This window comes from Vanellus vanellus (genome assembly GCF_965231255.1).
Source record: "Vanellus vanellus genome assembly, chromosome: 1".
Taxonomy (NCBI): Eukaryota; Metazoa; Chordata; class Aves; order Charadriiformes; family Charadriidae; genus Vanellus; species Vanellus vanellus.
The window spans coordinates 34059582-34081201 of NC_138905.1; the positions used below are offsets into that span (position 1 = coordinate 34059582).

Sequence of the window (21620 nt, forward strand, 5' to 3'; positions counted from 1 at the left end):
GCGTTCCAACATTGCTGCATTGTGGACCAAAGGTGCTCAAAGACTTGTATAAAGTCTCTTCGCATCTTTATCAACCGAGATAGTAAAGCTTATACATTTCTAAGCAATTATTCCATTGTTTCTCTAGCAGACATCAAAGAGATTCACATGGTAGCTCTGGATTCTGTGTATTTTTAGGATATCTTAATTACTCCTGAAAGTGAAAAATCTAGAGACTACTCTAATTAGGAGTACTTTCATAATTAAGAACTTCATGTCGTATCTATTTTCTGCCTGTCTCTCAAGCATATGATAACACCGGGGTCTTAGACATGAACTTTCTGCTCCCAGAAGTTGTGCCTTTAGTGTGTCTTGGCTTGGTTCTTGTCCTGTGGGTTGATCTCCTGTATTATGTGAACAGCTGTTTGGATTCTCTTTCCAACACTTCAGGAATGAATGGTCACTCTGAAATGTCTTGGGAAGTGTTCTAATATCTGGCTTAAAGCGGTAGCTTTCTCTAATCTAGGGATAATCTACCTGTCTGTGTTAGCCTTCGTTTCTGTTGAAGGAAATGTAAACAAGTACTTTTAAGCTCTGAACTGTCTCTCAGTTCTTTTGCAACTATGCATTAGTATGTCCATTTACTGAGCTTATTTCAACCTCATGCTCTCATTTTTACTATTTTATCATTTCTAGACTTCCGTCTTCCTGTTTTCCATCAAGGTTGCGCTCTTTTTAGAACTTGTTTCAGTCATCTCTGGCTGTCTATTTTCTTGTTTCATTTTCCCACTAAAAAATGATCAGATCTTTCAAAGCTGATAAGGGTCTTTATTAAACTTTGGGGTTTTGTGCATATAATTCAGGAGGTCCTATTACAGACTAAAAATACCTACATATACTGTATTTTTACACAAGAAATACTTCCTACTAGACCTAGGGTCATACCAATTTCCGCTAATCTAGAGCTGTAATCATTTCACTCTTCATCTGCTATAAAACATTTTTGCCAATATATACAGAGAAGTTGCAATTTTAATAAAAGTGTTTACAGATATTACTGGTTTTCAAGCATATATAGATTTATGTTTAAATGCTTATATAAATAAACCTAAAAAAAAATGTTGCAGTGTTTCAGCCAACTGACATGGACATTTGCTTGAGATTCCTATTTCTGTGACAAGATAAATCAGGGAAGCTATATTCCAGCTTTAGGAATTATATGTATACTGAGCATCACCACTTGTCATTTATACTTGAAGTTTTACCACATTAACTCTGCTGGATAGCAGTTAAGGCAGCAGTATGCTTCCTGGGTTAATATGTACCTAGGTTAAAATGCAAGTGCATGAGCACTAGCTTAGGTTTTCCAGGGACTGTCTTTCAAACTGGAGGTGGAATGGAGTTGTCAGGTACAATGTCAGAATGCTCTCATACAATCAGGCTACTGGGTCCTGGGCCGAGTAATTTTAAAATGCATTTTTCTGAGCAAGAACTTATGATTAACAATGAGAACTCAGAGGCATTGAAAGTGGACTCTAGGGAATGGTTCAAAGATGACCTAGTCTAGTCAAGGCAGGGAGGATGAGACTTTAGTAAAGCAGAAAGTATATATTTGGTATAGAGGTGATGCAACGTAATATGAAGTAAATTAACTGTAAATATGTATTTACTTTACCTATTGCAAAAGTGGATACCCAGTAAATGTAGTATCTTTATCTTTTCGCAGATAAAGTGAATTTTGTTGTCTCATACCCCTTGAGAATATGCAATTATTGTTTGAGAACACTAATAATCTAACTGAATCTCTGCCTTCTCTTTACAGCTATAAGGCAAAGATATATATATATATATATATATAAAGTCCATTTAGTCATTGGAGAGCTTTTTGTTTCTCATCTATCAATAAAAAATTCTAGAAGGTATTAAGACACTGCAATCCGGGCTCTGGAGGGGAGACTTACATTATCCCAAATTATGATGTTTCCCTCCTTGTGCTAAGAGAGCAAGGCAAAGAACTGGAGCTCAGCCAACTGGTCTACTCAGAAAAGCCAAAATGAGAATGCTCCTGGGTTATGTTAGTATCATAAGGGAAATATATATAAACAGACAGGATGAATGAAATAAAAGTGTTTTTAAATTGTACATTATAACTAATTCAAGCATGTAAATATAATCTGCACTCAATTTCCTGAGAACTCTGGGGGAAAAAGCAGAATTACTTTGTCCAGAAAAACCCACTGAACACCTGATCTGGCTGAGGAAAAGGGGTGACTTAACAAAACAATCAGAAAAGAAGAGATGAGTACAATAATAAAACTAGTATTTATTTTTTTTTAGTTGAAGGCAAAAAGGTCAAAGCTTAAGGTCAAAGCTTAAGGCAAATAAGGCAGACCTGTTATATATTCTCCCTGGCATTATGCTAAATGTAAAACAGCCTAGCAGCTTCATTGGAAGCTCCTTACCAACATTGTTAGTACAGGATTTTGCAATGATTGAAGAACATTCATTATTGCTTTGTAAAGAAAGAAAGAATTTAAGATACTGATTATAAACCCTTCAAAAATTATGGAATGAGAAACGGCCAAAGCCTAAGTAAGATGTTGACAAGTCAACTAGTTTTCAACTAAATACCAGCCAGACAATTTTCAACAGAAGGTGCACAATCTTATGCAAAACACTGATTAAAATGCTTAATCAAGTAAGCTGAGATGACAAACAAGACCAGCTGTAGAGCAAAGATTGTACCATATCAGCTGTGCACACAGTATGGCTCAGCCTTGAGAAATGTCCACATAAGAAGTAATAATTGACCAAAAATTGTTGTTCAAAAGAGAATCTGATAAAAAAATCTGCTTTACACCATGTTGATAAGGCAGCATTTTTTAATTTGTAACATCTGAACTTTTAAGAAAAGCAGCTTTCCCTTTCATCTAAAGTTGGTCTCCTTGAGATTTTGCTCCTTTGTTCTTTTTTAAAGAATATGCTGGTTTTCTCTACAGTGTGTCTTATGAATATGTATAAGGTAAAAGTAGGTTTTAATGAGTGACCATTAGCTGACTTAATATGGCTTTGTGTGTAGACAGTAGATAAAGAATAAACATGTTGAACAAATGGCAAATAACCGTGCAACCATGATCTAATGTTATTTGCTTTCTTCTAAATGGTATCAATCCTGCTTCCCCATGGGATGAATGTATGCAGATGGATATTGATACATATGATGCCAGGAAAGAAAACTTAGAAAAATCTTGATTCTTTGTTTATATAGGAGAGACTCAATTTCAAATGAAATTATAGCATGGGCACAGACTTTATAATATAGAAGGCTGAATAACAACTGTATATTAAGTATTGTTTTCTCAAGTGTGCTTCAAATTCCCTTCCATTCTCTTTGAATGTTCTGTTTGCCCAGAAGTCCTGGCATTCTTTCACTCCTTATTGAACTAAAGCAACAAAAAATTCCAAGCTCTCTTTTGCTCAGATAACTAAGCATTTGGTTAAAGACTGCTGTTTTCTGTAGCCAAGGGGATGCGAGAAGGCAACGTTACTACCAATCATTTCTAGCCATCCTTGACTTCTCAGCCTGCAAAACCAGGTATCTACTTACTGTCAAATTGGCTGTGGAACATATTTCAGCAGAAGTCCAGAAGGAAGTGTAAAATCCTGTCTCTAGAGTTACAGCAATTTCTCTCAACTCTCATCTTATTGTACCTCCTTTTCCAAAATACCCTCTAGCAACCCAACTAGTACTTAAGAATTCTTCACAAACCATTGTCCCCTGTGTGGCTTCGATATTCTTCCCAGAAAAGGAGCAACATGAAACATTTTCAGTTGTATCTATTAATGTTTAATAACCAGCTTTCCCCTTTAGTGTTTATTATACAAAAAGATATCAGTATTCTCAGTTGTTAAAAATTGTAATATTTTGCTTTGACTCTTCAGTAGCAGGAATTTTATCTGAAAGCCAAAGTTTGGGTTTTGTATGACTATAAGAGTGTCTATTCTGCCACACTTCATTTCCTTTTATTTGTTGAAATGTCTTTGAAAACGCAAACCTTGAAACCTGAATGCAAATAAAAAGAAACTTAATTATATTGTCTTTCTTAATTTGGTATTTCTGAGCTGAGCCAATCATATCATTTTAAGGGAATAGCATTATCACTGTGCTTGAAACACTAAAGGCCTCCAATATTATGATTCTTTAATAGAGACAACTTAAGTGCTGATCTCAATTTTATGAATAATTAATCCCCAAAGTTCCCTATTCAGGGAATAGGGATATACTTCATTTTGTGTTCTTTCAGCACTGAGAATACCTTCAAGAATCCTGATACAGTTTAAGAGTAATCATCATTTCTCTGCTTTCTGGAAAGACACCATATTCCTTTTGTGCGATTTTGATGGGTATTTTTACGTTTTAATTATAATATGAGGTGTTAAAAAAAAGGCTGTCTGAACGTTCTTAAAGAATACAATCTGACACAAAATTCAGTTGACTTTTTCAAAGCACTTTATTTGTTATTCAGAATAGCAAGTGACTTTGCAACAGAGGCTGGACTTTTTCCACCATTGAAGTGGATACTATACTATACTATACTATACTATACTATACTATACTATACTATACTATACTATACTATACTATACAATATGTTACTATACTATACAATACTAACCACCTTCCACCGAGTACCTTCCATGTATACTCTTTATTCTGGAAGTAAGACCAAAGTAATTTTGTTTAAAGGGCATTGGACAACACTGTGACCATGCTTGCACTCCAAGTGCAGAATTGCCCAGGAAATGTGGACAAATAGAGGGACTTCTAAATTGGTGATGGATTATGTTTTTAATATGGTAACATTATAACATTAATTATGTTTTTAATATGGTTTAATATGGTTAATACGGTTGTCACTTCAATATAAAAGGGTAATTAAAAGCAATTAATGATGTTCCCCATAAATCTGGCAAAGGACCAGAAGCTGAGCAGAAAATTCTTTTAGTGGTGTAATCCCCTGTAGTATGATAAAGAAAATGTTGTAAAGAGCCATGGGAAGGGTTTTTCAGAAGTGCTTCATGAATTCGTGCAGTTTGTTTTCTCTTAACGGTTTTCATTTTCAAGTTAGAATTTCTAGGAACTATGAGAAACTTGTTTTGTGCAGAACTGTTCTCATTCTGTGCTTAGAGTAAAAATATAGTCTTATAGTAGCTGTGTTTGCTATGAGTGCAGAACAGAAAAGGCCATGTAAAGGAAGTTTCAAGTTCCCATTTACTTACTCTGAAGTTACAGCTTCTCTGTGCCAGTCATCATAAAGAAGTGAAATGGATTGAAACCACTCTGAGCTGTCAGTACATCACAGCTCTGAATCAACTGGAAAAGCAGCACAGTGTCAGCAGCATGGAGATGGTTTTTCGTTTAATTAGGCTCTTTTTTCTGCCAAGAGGAAGCAGGCGTGTGTCTCAGCAGAGTGGCCTGTGCGCCTCCCGCACGTCGCTGGGGACCTCCCAGTGTTCAGATGGTTCTCCTGAGGCTTACATGCCTGGGTGTGAAAGTGTGGTGAAAGGCGGAGGGTAAACATCAGAGCTTGAAATCATATCCTTCATTGTTATTTGAATTGATTAATTCATTTTTACCAGGTTCTGTGTGATGTAGACACCAACAGAGATTTTTGAAAGATGTGCTTATGCTATGTGTATTTACTCTAGTTAATGTTTGTTGTTGATCTAGAATACATTGTGTAAAGTGAAAACAATTCCCAACAACCAAGTGTTAAAAAACACCCATTGTATCTCACATTCACTCATCTCACATTCACTCATCACATCACTTCCTCAATAGTACCAAAGTGGAAGTTAAATAGAGAAGAAAATAGCAACCACCCAAGTTATTCATTAGTAGTATGCTTTTGTCAAAAACTATTGTCAAAAATGTTTCTTCTTCTTTTACTCCCTCACCTTGATAACTATGTGCCACCATTTGGTGTATAGTTTCATAGATGCTAAAATAAAGACTCCTATGTCTATGTGATGTGACAATACAGCTGGGAGCCTGGAACCCGTACATTGCTGTAGTTTGGGGGTAAATAGGGAAATGCTTACATTCGTGCGATATTCCAACATATTATGGATCCCACCCTAACTTAAAAACTACTACTTGCATTTTGCATAAAAATTCCCTTTCAGCATGAACACATTTTGAACCTTCTGTCCTTTCCATCGAGGTAGTGGAGGCTACCTATATGCTAATCACACGCTGGCTCAATTCTTTCTTCATTGCCTTGCTTTGTAGCTAAGGTGTACAAGATTCAGAGGCTGAAAGAAAGGATAAATTCCGAAAGAGTCTAATTCTGAAGCTACAGGAGGTGGGGAGTCCTGGAGGCTGATTCTTGATGTGCCTTTTGCATTAAACCCAATGATAAAGGCTATAACAGTGGTTAAACTTAAAGCACTGGTAGGTCCACAAATGGACACTCCCATTTGATTGCTTTACGCAAAAGTCACTATACAAAAGTAAAACGATGCATCTTTGGCACCATTCCCTAGACAGCTCTGCATTTTTAATCTCAAAAAGACAGAAGAACATCCTGTGGGAACCTGAGTCAAGCACCTAGGCAAGTACCTCTGCATCTGGCATTTGCACTGGATTAGATCACCCTTTTGTGGTATGACTTGTCTATTCCCTGCAATCCTTTGCTTGCCTCCCTCTGGGACCTGCCCAAGGAACTTGGGTTCTTCAAGTTTGTTTGTCTGAATCAGCCCACTGAGGGCAAAAGCCTAGTTTATAGGCATAGGATGTGTGAATTTTGCCTATGACGAACCCTCATCCCTTACGATCCATCACCTTTTTCCTTAACTGAGTTAATGAGACTTGGATAAGAAACACCAGGAAGTGTAGGAAACTAGGTTGGGATTGATGTTACCGGGCTTCCAATGTCAGGAGTGTGAACATCTGTGTTTGACCAGGTCTTGTTTTAGAGTGAAAAGAAATAGGTACATCTTTACAACAGAACCTATTTTGAAATGAATTGCACCCCAGAAATGCCTTTTTTCTTTTCACTGACTATAAAAAGAATCTACATTGGTCTAGATGCCTATGGCATACATGCACCAAACATGGCACGACTTCTGTCTCTGGCCTTTTACCAAAACCACCGAGTTTCCTAAACAGGTAAATCAAGCTCTCCTGCCGTGCCAGTCTAAGATGGAACTGAGCTGAATGCTTTAAATAAAAATCATGGAGTGGCTTTATGTCTCACACTTCGTCTGTGATATGTGATATTACCCAGACCTCTGCCTCTGCATTTGTAACACTAATAAGGGAGCAGGAAAGCAAGAAAAAATACCTTCTGAAACATGGTGTCAATGGTTAAATATATAAATGGTTAAATAAATAAACAGCAAGTGCTTGCCACATGGCAGCTAGTGTGTTTTGTTGCGCATTTACAGTGATTTGTGTGCACAGTAGGGACTTGAAACATGGTAGGAAATGAGATGGCATAGCTTAAAGTTTTTCACAGAAACCCTACTTCAGTTGTATAATTGCTTCTAAACAGTTATAGATATTTATGAAGTGTCAAATAATTTCCAGTTAAAATAAAATTATTCTTCTGGTTTGTTTGTTTTAGATGTTGTTTTAAAAAAACAAAATTTGTTCAGGAATTATTTCTGCTGGTATTGAAATACAAAGTATAATTTTCAGAATAACTTGAATAGACCAAAAATAATTGCAGACCAGATTTCTCCCTAACTCACCTTTTGATATTTGAAGTTTTTCACCACAAAGTGATTATGGGGTAGACACTGGCTTTGTGGATCATTCTGTCCTAAGTCGATTTGGAAATTGAAAGGAGGTGCTGGCAGGGGTGACTTTTCTAAAGTTGAGCCCAGAGCATATATATTTTTAGATGTTCTTGTCTTCTTGTTGAGTTGTTATCCTTGCATGGATTGTGACAATGGCACAAAATGCTGTGATAAAATTCAAAAACTGAATGAAGATCTTCAGACTAAAAAAGAAGAGTCTTTCTGCTTTCTCAGTGGATGAAGAAATAAATTTGCATGGATCAGTAAAGATGGCAATAATTAATATAAGCCCCCTCAGTGTTTGTACAAAAGAAGTTCTTTAACTGGTTTTTGTGGAAATTTGAATGTAAGACAGTACACATGTGCAAATGCTGTGGTTCAGGAGAATAATGGCTCATAAGAGCAACACTTTGGAAATATTTTATTGGTGGGAAAGGTGCAAATGCACAAATTAATACTGGAGGCTGTTATGTAAGCAAAAAAAGGGAACCATAATTTTACTTATTATTCATATATTGATCACTGAATTGTGACAGCAAAGTTTTTCAGCATTTTCCTATTGTTAAAACAATACATGTTGGTAAAACAAGAACAATGTGCTGGCTCTGATTAACATGAGAAAACAATTAAAGAGCAGATTGAAGGGGCCATATTTTGTCGCTGTGATTGCTATTGCTTTGAAAATGCAAATATAAAAAGAATTTCTTGGAATTAAATTGAAGGAGAAATAACCTAACATGAACTTGATTGTTTTCAGGGTAGGAATGAAACTACATTAGGAATGTTTGAAAATGTAGAAAGCAGGCAAAACTATTTTAAAATCTAGCAGTGTATTTACAGCTGACTATTAATACTTAGCTTGAAAAATACCCCCCTTACAGATCAGTAAGCATAAATATAAATATTTGTTACATTTGTTTTCAAACGTTTACACATTTTGTATATTCCAAAATGCAGCAGAGTGGATTAAAATAAATTAACGGTTATTTCTGAAGGATCTGTAACAAAGTTTTAGACACTTCTGCTCAAATGCCAAAACAATTTCATAATTAAAGGAGTTATTTCATATTATCATTGTGTAAGCCATGGAAGTGTCGAGGTATGATCCACAGAAGACAGTTTTCTCCCTAACATCCAGATGAAAGAAGCATAAAAGCATTTTCCATATAGGTTACTTTTGCACATCAAGTGAACAGCTCTGCAGTTTTTAAATATCTCAAAGAAGATGAAGACAAAAATGGTGGTTAGAAACTTTTAATCACTGAATACTAAATGTTTCCCTGGTTTGGATTATGATTACCATGATGTAGTACAGTACTTGAAGACTGAGATATGATAAAGAATTGATGTGTAGTTAGTGGGACACCTATATATAGCTCTTACCTAAAAGCACATAACAGCAAAGCGAAGGGAGTATATGCACTCAGTGGTATACATTAGCTCTCATTGACTTAACACTCTGGCTTCAGGAAACATAATTACTTTAACCTGATTTAGCCCCACTCTGGAGAAAAAAAACCGACATACTTTTCAGAAACACATAAGCAGTGTTGAGTTTTTGCAAAAGGTATCAAAGGGCTCTTTTGATGAGGACTGTTGTGCTGCATGAAACCAAGCAACATGCGTGCACCTGCCCCGGGGAAGCTGCCCTCAGACCTGCCCCCATGCTATGGCACCTTTACAATTTCTGATAACTTTTAGAATTGATGATACTCCTACAATTAAATTCTTCAGTTGCAGGACTGAAAATAATGTTTCGTGTGTAAAGAGTTTGAGGAGAGTGGAAAAGTGCTACTTAAAAACTATTTAAAGGCTGAGTTTCAAATTAAATTAATTTAGTGCTACTTATGAAGAAGTTAATGATTTAAAATATGATATTTTGAAATTGTAAAAGGATGAAAATAGAAAAAAATAACCCTTATAATACTGGAGTCAGGTAGACAGATATAGGTATTTTACCAATTGCAGACTTATTGAGGCTGCTCCATTTTCCAGCAATAGCACCATGATGTCTTGTCCTCCTGGCTGAGCAGTTGCATATGAAAACTTCTTCACTGACATAAGGTGTTGGGGTCCTACTGTCTATTAGTCCTTTCACTGCTTATTACTGTATCAAAATAATAAAAAATATTTCAACGTTTGGTTTGTATTTCTTGTGGATCTTGGCTTCTACATTCTGTTAGGTTCTGGAGTGCTGCTCTTACCCTGTTTTGATGATTTATCCAAGTGTGAATAAAGCAATGAAAATCCTCCATTGAGGGTTGGTCTCCACTTAATGAATGTTACAGCATGGAATACATCTCCTCACAGAGAGCTTGTCCAGAGTCCATTTCTCTTTCAAGCTACAGTTTCTGCAGTTGCTTATGTGGAGAAGTGCTACTATGACATTAGTTTATGTACTTTTATACTTCTAGTTTTCTAAAATGCAATTTGGCAGATGAAGAGGCTTGGCCAGGAGCTCATGCCACATTAGTTTTATAGAAATGATCAGTTTGTGCTCTGAAGATGACAGTGTAGTTCCTGTTAGTGAAGAATTTGGAAGATACTTTGAAGGTATCACCAAAGTACTAGGTCATTTTGTTCCTTTTTTTAAAGAAAGTTTCACTTGCAGTTAGCTTATTAACAGAAAAGGTACTTATCCTTAGCTGAAACTCCGGCTGCAGACGTCCCCTATGCTGGGAATGATCCTGTGACGTACAACGTAGCATCATTTAACATGACTGCCTAGGGATGAGATATCTAAAGTACGCACAGAGCATCCTGAGCAATATGCTCAAGGAGCAACTACATGGAAGGAGTAAATGACACTTAAGGAGTCGTACTGCTCCACTTAGCTATCTCAGGTATCTTAGGTATATCTAGGGTGTCTTAGGTACCTTATTGTTTTGTTGGGGTTTCTTTTAAGTTTTTATGATTTCACTTTCTGCAATTGACTGTGTAAGTTACTTGCTCTGAATATGACTTTAAATACCAGGTTCTTTCTTCTATGTGATACATAATGTCAGGATTAACGGGATATCGGGAGCAGGGGACATTACAGTGGGGGTCTGCTACAGACCACCCGACCAAGAAGACCAAGTGGATGAAGCCCTCTGTAGACAGATAGGGGCGGCATCACGTTCACAGACCCTGGTTCTCATGAGTGACTTCAGCCACCCCGACATCCGTTGGAAGGGTAACATAGCTAGGCATAGGCAATCCAGGAGGTTCTTGGATTGCATTGAGGACAACTTCTTTCTCTAAGTGGTTGAGGAGCCAATGAGGAGAGGAGCTATGCTGGATCTTGTTCTTACCAACAAGGAGGGGCTGGTAGACAGCGTCAAATTCAAGGGTAGCCTAGGCTGTAGTGACCAGCACCTGGTCGAGTTTGAGATCCTTGAGGCAGCAAGAAAGGTGTGCAGCAGGCTGACCACCCTTGACTTTGGGAGAGCTGACTTTGGCCTCTTGAAGAATCTGCTTGGTGCGGTGCCATGGGATGAAGCGCTGGAGGGAAGGGGTGTCCAAGAAAGTTGGTTAATATTCAAGGACCACCTCCTCCAAGCTCAGGAACAATGCATCCCTACAAAGAGGAAGGCAAGCAGAAAAGCCAGGAGGCCTGCATGGATGAACAAGGAGCTCCTGGACATGACCAAAAGGAAAAAGGAGGCCCATAGGGAGTGGAAAGAGGGGCAGGTAGCCTGGGAGGTATACAGAGGAATAGTTCGAGCAGCCAGGGATTGGGTTAGACAAACTAAAGGCCCGATAAAACTAAATCTGGCCAGGGACATTAAGACAAACAAAAAATCCTTCTTTAAGTATGTCAGTGAGAAAAGAAAGACTAGGGAAACTGTGGGCCCTCTTCAGAAGGAAACACAAGAACAGGTTACCCGGGACAGAGACAGAGCTGAGGTACTCAATGACTTTTTTGCCTCAGTCTTCACTGGCAAGGACTGCAGCCACACTAGCCATGACGCAGAATGCAAAGACGAGGACTGGGAAAATGGAGAACCGCCCATTGTAGGTGAAGATCAAGTACAAGATCACCTGAGGAATCTGAAGGTGCACAAGTCCATGGGACCTGATGGGATACATCCGCGGGTCCTGAGGGAGCTAGCAGATGAGGTTGCTAAGCCACTAGCGATCATATTTGAGAAGTTGTGATGGTCTGGAGAGGTTCCTGCCGACTGGAAAAGGGGAAACATAACCCCTATTTTCAAAAAGGGAAACAAGGAAGACCCAGGGAACTACAGGCCAGTCAGTCTCCCCTCTGTGCCTGGCAAGATCATGGAGCAGATCCTCCTGAAAACTCTGCTGAGGCATGTAGAAAACAAGGAGGTGATTGGTGGTGACAGCCAGCATGGCTTCACCAAGGGCAGGTTATGCCTGACAAATTTGGTGGCCTTCTATGAAGGGGTTACAGTGGCAGTGGACAAGGGAAGACCAACTGATGTTATCTACTTGGATTTGTGCAAAGCGTTTGACACTGTCCCACACAATATCCTGGTCTCTAAATTGAAGAGACATGGATTTGAAAAATGGACCACTCGTTGGATAAAGAACTGGCTGGACGGTCACACTCAAAGAGTTGCAGTCAACAGCTTGATGTCCAAGTGGAGAGCAGTGATGAGTGGTGTTCCTCAGGGCTCGGTACCGGGACCCGTACTGTTCAACATCTTTGTCAGAGACACAGACAGTAGGGTCGAGTGCACCCTCAGCAAATTTGCTGATGATACCAAGCCGTTTGGCGAGGTAGACACTCTGGAGGGGAGGGATGCCATCCAGAGGGACCTGGACAGCCTGGATAGGTGGGCCCAAGACAACCTCATGCGGTTCAACAAGACCAAGTGCAAGGTCCTACATCCAGGTCGGGGCAATCCCAAGCACAAATGCAGGCTTGGCAGGGAATGGCTGGAGAGCAGCCCTGAGGAGAATGTCCTGGGGGTGCTGATTGACGAGATCAACATGAGCCAGCAGTGTGCGATCGCAGCCCAGAAGGCCAACCGTATCCTGGGCTGCATCAAAAGAAGTGCGGCCAGCAGGTCAAAGGAGGTGATTCTGCCCCTCTACTCCACTCTCATGAGACCCCACCTGGAGTACTGCATCCAGCTCTGGAGTCCCCAACATAAGAAGGACATGGCCCTGCTGGAGTGTGTCCAGAGGAGGGCCACGAGGATGATCCGAGGGCTGGAGCACCTCTCCTATGAGGAGAGGCTGAGAGAGTTGGGGCTGTTCAGCCTGGAGAAAAGAAGGCTCCGGGGAGATCTTCTTGCAGCCTTCCAGTACCTAAAGGGGGCCTACAGGAGAGCTGGGGCAGGACTTTAACTAGGGCATGTAGCAATAGGATGAGGGGGAATGGCTTTAAACTGGAAGAGGGCAGGTTCAGATTAAACATTAGGAAGAAGGTTTTCACTTTGAGGGTGGTGAGGCACTGGAACAGGTTGCCCAGAGAGGTTGTTGAGGCCCCATCCCTGGAGGTGTTCAAGGCCAGGCTGGACGTGGCCTTGGGCAACCTGGTCTAGTGGGAGGTGTCCCTGCCTATGGCAGGGGGGTTGGAACTCGATGATCTTCAAGGTCCTTTCCAACCTAAACCATTCTATGATTAAATTAAAACTACATATAAGCTATATTCAACTTCTAAATTTTGGTTCCAAGTCCATTAGGGGTTAAAAGTGATCAGCATATTAGCCTGAAGGGCATGGTCCAAAGGATAATGAATATGTTAAATAAACAGAAAAACACATTATAGGATTTTCTGATTCCATTAAGCCTAGCCTAGGAAGAACAGATTACACCCCAAAATACCATCTTTAATTATTGTTTTAGGTAGGTAAATCTCTTCTCAAATCAGCATGCTGTGATACATTTTTATAAGATCTCAATTATCTAAATAAATATTTTGATAAATATTTAATGTGAACAACACCTCTGTAAAGATTTAATCCACTCTTTCATTAACACCTTTTTCTCTTAGGAAGAGTCTACATGGTAACAAATATTTGCAAGTGTCTTGGTTTAACCCCAGCCAGCAGCCAGAACTACACAGCTGCTCGCTCACTCCCCCTAATGCAGACGGGGGAGAGAATCAGAAAAGTAAAAGAGAAAAAAATCATGGGTTGAGATAAAGACAGTTTAATAGGTAAAGCAAAAGCTGCTCATGTGAGCAAAGCAAAACAAAGAATTCATTCACTACTTCCCCATGGGCAGGCAGGTGTTCAGCCATCTCGAGGAAAGCAGAGGTCCATCACACATAATGGTTACTTGGGAAGACAAGCACCATAATTCCAAACACCCCAGCCCATCCCCCTCCCTTCTTCTTCCCCAGCTTTATATGGTTAGCATGACATCACATGGTATGGAATAGTCCTTTGGTGAGTCAGGGTCAGCTGTCCCAGCTGTGTCCCCTCCCCACTTTCTGTGCCCTCCCAGCCTGCTCACTGGTGGGGTGGTGTGAGGAGCAGAAAAGGCCTTGAGAGCTTAGCAACAACTGAAAAAAACAGTGTGCTGTCAAAAGTATTTCTCATCCCAAATCCAAAACATAGCTCTACATCAGGTGCTAATAAAAAAGTTAACTGTACCCCAACTGAAACCATGACAGCAAGGAAGAACAGATATTTTGAGAGGTTTTATTAAATTTTCAAAATATTTTCTCCAGACACTTCCTGGAAAATACTTATTATATTTGGTAGAAGGATGCAATCTGCTGCTCTATGACCAATTATTAGAGTAGTATGTTTCATAAGAATGACATTCAAGAAGAAGACATTTTCTGAGGAAAATGGCAAGACAAGGCAGGAGATGTTCTTTCTGATATCAGACAGTTGGTCTTTCATCTCCCAGCTTTGGCATTTATTTAAAGTCATATCACCAGATCAATGTCAGGTCGGTTGCAGCTAAATTGGCTTAAGCAGAGATAGTCATTAAAGGGATGCATTCCATAAAGAGAAATCCAATTACCTTTTGCATTAGAGAAATCAAATTCATTTTCTGGTTTGGTCAAGGACAGTCACTATGGAAAACAGCTCACAGGAGAAAAGCACTCAACACTGTCAGTGCAAATAAGTTTTAGATAGGAACATAAAAAACTCATTGCTGCTGTTAGAATGATGTTTTTAGAAAAAGAAAAAAATGCAGATTTTAATTGAATTTGCAAAACTTAGTATAAAGAAATGCATAAGTGTGCATTTTTTTCTCTCTCTTTGTATTTCACAGTGCAATTGCTGGCCAGCAAACATTTCTTTCTGTTACTGGACTGTATTTGAAAACACTGCTGATACTCAGGAATAACAAATAATTGATCACTTCAGTAATTCTCTGTATGCATGCACCTTACATAATCAAGATAAAATAGGGAAAGCCACTTACAATGTAATTAAGTAATGTATTTTTTTCCCAAACTAAGAGATGCAATATACTTTAATCAATTAATTCTACTGCTTCAATTCAGAAAGGAATGGCCCCTACATACAATGACTGTATACTCTTTCATTTTATTTAGTATCTCATGAGAGAAATGGTTACACCGTATTAAAGTGCAGAACCAAAACTGCACAATAAGCATTGTGTGACTTTGTAAGTTACACAAGTGCCACAGCAAAACATTTTCAATAAAAATTAGTATGCCTTGTATACATTATGGAATCTTAAATTTCACTTTGCCCTATAAAAATATGACTTTATTAATGATTTATATTATTTACTTCACATGGACTATGAAGATAACTTACAATATTTTAAACACAGAATATTAATGTCATTAAATTAAAAGCAAAATATTATGATTCCCATTTTTTTGTTACAGAAAATTAATTTTTTCCTTTTGATATGACATACTACAATAATTTGAAAAACTATCATAGGATCATAGAATGGTTTAGGTTGGAAAGGACCTTGAAGATCATCGAGTTCCAACCCCCCTGCCATAGGCAGGGACACCTCCCACTAGACCAGGTTGCCCAAGGCCACGTCCAGCCTGGCCTTGAACACCTCCAGGGATGGGGCCTCAACAACCTCTCTGGGCAACCTGTTCGAGTGCCTTACCAGCCCCTCCTTGTTGGTAAGAACAAGATCCAGCATAGCTCCTCTCCTCGTTGGCTCCTCAACCACTTGGAGAAAGAAGTTGTCCTCAATGCAATCCAAGAACCTCCTGGATTGCCTATGCCTGGCTATGTTACTCTTCCAACAGATGTCAGGGTGGCTGAAGTCTTTACCAAGTCTTGGGAAACGGGCGAGGTGCCTGAGGACTGGAGGAAAGCAAATGTCACTCCAGTCTTCAAAAAGGGCAAGAAGGAGGACCCGGGTAACTATAGACCGGTCAGCCTCACCTCCATCCCTGGGAAACTGATGGAACAGCTTATCCTTGGTGCCCTCTCAAGGCATATCAAGGATAAGAGGGTTATTAGGGGCAGTCAGCATGGCTTTTCCAAGGGGAAGTCATGCTTGACCAACCTCATAGCCTTTTATGAGGAAATAACGAGGTGGATGGATGATGGCAGAGCGGTAGATGTGGTCTACCTTGACTTCAGTGAAGCATTTGACACGGTCTCCCACAGCATCCTCATGGCTAAACTGAGGAAGTGTGGACTGGATGACCGGATAATTAGGTGGACTGCGAACTGGCTGAAGGAGAGAAGCCAGAGAGTCGTAGTCAATGGGGCAGAGTCCAGTTGGAGGCCGGTAACCAGTGGAGTGCCTCAGGGGTCGGTACTGGGGCCCATATTATTCAACATATTCATCAATGATTTAGGTGAGGGAATTGAGTGTACTATCAGCAAGTTTGCTGATGACACTAAGCTAGGAGGAGTGGCTGACACGCCAGAGGGCTGTGCTGCCATCCAGAGAGACTTGGACAGGCTGAAGATTTGGGCAGGGAATAACTTAATGAAATACAACAAGGGAAAGTGTAGGGTCCTACATCTGGGCAGAAACAACCCCAGGTTCCAGTATAGGATGGGGAGCTACCTGTTAGAGAGCAGTGTAGAGGAAAGGGACCTGGGGGTCCTGGTGGACAGCAGGATGACCATGAGCCAGCACTGTGCCCTTGTGGCCAAGAAGGCCAATGGCATCCTGGGCTGTATTAGAAGGGGGGTGGTTAGCAGATCGAGAGAGGTCCTCCTTCCCCTCTACTCTGCCCTGGTGAGACCGCATCTGGAATATTGTGTCCAGTTCTGGGCCCCTCAGTTCAAGAAGGACAGAGAGCTGCTGGAGAGAGTCCAGCGTAGGGCAACTAAGATGATTAAGGAAGTGGAGCATCTCCCTTATGAGGAAAGACTGAGGGAGCTGGGTCTCTTTAGTTTGGAGAAGAGGAGACTGAGGGGTGATCTTATTAGCGTTTATAAATATATAAAGGGGGAATGTCATGAGGATGGAGCCAGGCTCTTCTCAGTAGCAACCAATGATAGGACAAGGGGTAATGGATTCAAGCTGGAACACAAGAGGTTCCACTTAAATTTGAGAAGAAACTTCTTCTCAGTGAGGGTGACAGAGCACTGGAACAGGCTGCCCAGGGAGGTTGTGGAGTCTCCTTCTCTGGAGACATTCAAAACTCGCCTGGACGCCTTCCTGTGCAACCTCATCTAGGTGTTCCTGCTCCGACAGGGGGATTGGACTAGATGATCTTTTGAGGTCCCTTCCAATCCCTAGCATACTGTGATACTGTGATACTGTGAAGTCACCCATGAGAACCAGGGTCTGTGAACGTGATGCCGCCCCTATCTGTCTATAGAGGGCTTCATCCACTTGGTCTTCTTGGTCGGTGCTCACACCTGTTTTCTTTATCAGTTCAATTATTTCTTAAGCTTTAGTTATGGGTAGGTTTTCCACTCTTCTGGATCTTTTGCAGAACGGAATTGATGAGTTTACTGTAATGTAACTTTCTGTGCTTTTTAGTAGACTTAACGTGAAGTAAATAGATATGAAAACACAGCTTCCCAAAGGTGGAAGTGCCTGAGGGGTATTCGCCTCCCTCATTTAGCTGAAAGTAATTTTTAATACTTTTGTGTACCGCCCAGAAGTAGTGCATGCATATTAGTCTCTGAGCAGAGAAACGGATGGTCTCTTTAGATAGGAATTATTAAAATGAGAATAAATATTACGTACTTCTAAAATTTTGTGCAAGTTTTAAGGGATTTTCGTATCTCTGGTCCCAAGTGTGCTTTTCTTACCAATACCAGGACGCGAGAGGAGATTATAAATGGCATATAGTGCTTAATTCACAGGCTTGCACTCCCTGGTTGCAGCTCTGATTGCAAGAGTGGAAATTCTGCTGGTGCTGCCCTCAGGGAAGAGAGTCCCCTCTCCCGGGATGGACCGGAAAGCTTTGTAGCCATGGGGGAATGTAGCTTATGCACTCTAGGTTGCTGTAACTTTTAGACTAGTTCCTCTTCTTATCTTTGGATCTCCACAGGTTTTTTTGTTTCTCAAGGAGTTGCGTGCACTTGTAGGGGCAGAATATGTAGGCTGGTATACTTCATCTTGATTGCAAGTAACACTAGAGACACTATTTTTTTACTGTCTAACTATAAAAATTATCAGAACTGAAGCAGCTGTGTCATACATAAAAGAAAGTGTTCATAAAGTCCGTGTTAGTACTTTCTTTTGTGACACAAGTTTAACTGTGTATTATTTCTTCTTTTCGTGTAGGTCACTGATATGATGCTTCAGGACAAACCCTACCCAGACTGGGGAAAGTCTGCCAGAGCTTTCTGGAAGAAAGGAAACATTAGGATCATTTTATTCTGGTAGGAAAATAGTAAAATCAAATTATTTTAAAGCAACCTTTTATAGAACATCCAAAAACATGTCTTCTAATTGTCTGAGGCAGGAAGAGATATAAACAGAATATATGGTTGGAAAAAAATGAAATTTGGTGTAACAAAGAATTAAACATTACAAAAGCTGTACAAGTGAACAATTCCTAATAAAAATAGTTGATGTAAAAATACAATTTTAAAATTGATTTATACTGTTTCTTTTATTATATCTTTGATCCTGCTTATAACTGAGTTGCAAAATTTTTGCAATATGTAATAATATTTAGCTGTCCCATTATCAGTCCTTGTAATTAAGGTAAGTGGATATGTGAGTGTCCTTTTGTGACCTTGAAATTACTTATAGTTCTTCATTGAATTAGCACATGAATGGGTTTTCAAATGGTGAGTCAGCCTCAGATTATTAAGAAAAATATTTAAAAATCAATGGGAAAAATTGCAAGGGGTAAGTGTTTATTTGACCCCAAATATAGCCTCTTGCAGGTAAACTGTAACTGTTAAAACAGAAAGCAAATCATGACAGAAAAATGGAAGATGGAAAATGTATAGTCTAAGAGGCAGACCGAAGACCTTATAGCTGAAGATGAAAGAAGCTACGTTTTTTTTTCAAGTACATCAGAAGCCAAAACCTCATGAAAATATCAGCAGACCTGCAGTTTTTTTAAGGAGTAGATTTAGAAGGAATTGTTGCAGAGAAGTTGAAAGATTTATTTACATGGATACTGCTACAGAAAATGCAATGAAATGTCTATACTTTTAAAGTAGTAAAAATGGTATATTATGTTAAAGCGAGACCATTAAAGTAAATAATAAAAGAAATTTGAAGAATAAAAAGAAAGCAGAATCAGATGGCTGATTGGCCACAAACAAGGTTTATAAGGAACAAAAGGGGCTGAGCTAATGCAAATTTTATTAGCACTTAATTGCCTATTGAAAAACTGACTGTTAAAATTTGGCTATTGTTTTGGTTTTGTTGCTTTTTTTCCAACAAACTGGAATTACCCTACTGGCCCGTCTGTCTGAGTTCAGTATTAGCTAAATGGCTTGAATACATCATCAATAATAGAATTATGAGCAAAACTCCAGATTAAATTTTGCTAAAAGAAGCCAGGGTAGCTTTGCTGAAAGAAAACCTTCTCTGATCTGTTAGAACTCTTTGAACATGTCATCAAAATAATGGATGAGGAAGAAATGCTTGATCTAATTTATTTGGACTTTCAAAAGGCTTTTGACAAAGTTCTTTACTGAAGGCAATTAAGAAAACTGGTAAGCCCCATGGAGTGTGCTGAACATTTAGGAATCATCTCAGAAATGTTCAAAAGAAAGGTATAAATAAAATAATAATTTTCTGCTACATTGATAAGGCAGAAGAGTCCCATTATTTAATGTTAGAAGTAGTCATTATTTGTATACATCATATATATTAGTGACATGACAGAATTTAAAGATGAAAATAATTTCACACGTGTTAGCGTGGAAGAGGGATCTTAGAAAGCTTGATTAAAAAAATAACATGATTGAAAAGTTTGAGTTATAGAGTGGAGTGGGTGAGGGCATAAACAGCTCGTCGTCATCGTTGTGGGACATGCAGAGGAAGATTCTGTCTCAGTGTGCTGGGGTGGGCAAAAATGTAAAGCAGATGAATAAAAAAATGCTCAGATTGGTAGCAAGTGGGCTAGCAGTGATTACAATGTCATTCGGGTAAGTCAGCGAAAAGCTCAGTCTAGAACATCATTGATTTTTTTTACCCTTGTCTGAAGAATAGCCTTGTCTGAAAGACTCAAAGGAGATTAATTAAGAGTCAAGAGATAAATTAATTACACAAAAAGACTGGAAGAATGGAAAAAAGGGTTAAAAGTGAGGTGACATGACGGAGATCTCAATTTTGCGTGCCAGACAGGGAGAACAATACAACACTATTAAAAGTACTTAAATATTGTTGTGAGAGTTTTGACTTCATGCAGTCTGAAATGTTATAAATCTGTATTTCCTTTCAAATAATATTTGCATTAACAAATCCTACTAACATTTTAAAATGGAGATAAAGTAAAAAATGATGTTTCTTTTCATGCATGATTCTCATACTAAGGAATATGCTTAATGGGGATTTCAAAACCTAAAGGGTGACATAAATGCTTTTATTTTTAGCTTTAAGCAGTGAAATGAAATAGCCCTGGGCAACAGTCTCTGTTCTGTAGAGACATTATTTAGATAGTGCACAGTAGACATCGGTAAAAGTAGACTCTTTTTTCCCCTGATAAGTAGGAAAAATAGAGGGGGAAGTATTGATAATTTTATGTATGATAATGTGGGGTCGTTGTATTTCATTTATTGTTGCTTAAGCAGTGTGATGTGAGCAGCCTCATTTCTGAAATGTCCTGAATGAATCATCCTCAATAGTATGTCCTACACAGATACTGGTATGCCAAAATCCATTTATTCAGGACATTTCCTAGTGGCACACCTGTTTCGCAGAGATAGTGTGATACAGTGCACTATATTTTAATTATTCCAAATACTAGATATGTGACACAGAGTTTAAAGTGGTTGATGAAACAAAAATTTTAGATACACACTGAACTTGTTTTTCTGTTACCATCATTTTTATTTTCAGGTTTACTTTGTAAAATAAGAAAACGTCTATAAACGTACCAAAGACAGATGGATTGTCATGGGGATGAAGGCACCATCCACTTGTTTATAACAGTTGATCATGTGACTACTTTGTGTTTCTCACTTGGAAATGTTTTCAGCTCTCCAATGCAACTAATTAGGAAAGGTTTTGATTTAGCTTATCATCTCCTGTTTTAAATCATTCCCTGGAAACATTGTCAACAACTGGTTGTTGGTTGCTCCTGAGGATTCTGGCTGCCTTTCGAATGTCTTCACAATATAATACTTCCACAAACAGCTCAGCTAGCTCAAAAATGGCTATTGGTGATTTATTTTTGTCTAGCCTCTCGCTTAGGATTTCATTGAAGTGCTTTCTACTGTTTTTTACGGTGGTGGGTTGGGTTTTTTTTGATAGAAAGGTCTCCATTTTGGTCATTTCCAGCTCTGCTAAATGGCCACGTCCACCATCCTCAGGCCCCT

At 39.1% G+C, this 21620-nt stretch overlaps 1 protein-coding gene across 1 annotated transcript in view; it reads left to right on the plus strand.

Annotated features, from left to right (window-relative positions):
- The window catches only part of TMEM117 (transmembrane protein 117), a gene marked incomplete at its 5' end in the record, with an annotated part of 126578 nt that overhangs the window by 30018 nt on the left and 74940 nt on the right, over positions 1-21620 (plus strand). Inside the window, one exon of the mRNA XM_082498550.1 lies at positions 18400-18497. Within this exon, the coding sequence (XP_082354676.1) occupies positions 18400-18497 (98 nt within the window). The remainder of the gene's footprint in view (positions 1-18399; positions 18498-21620) is intronic.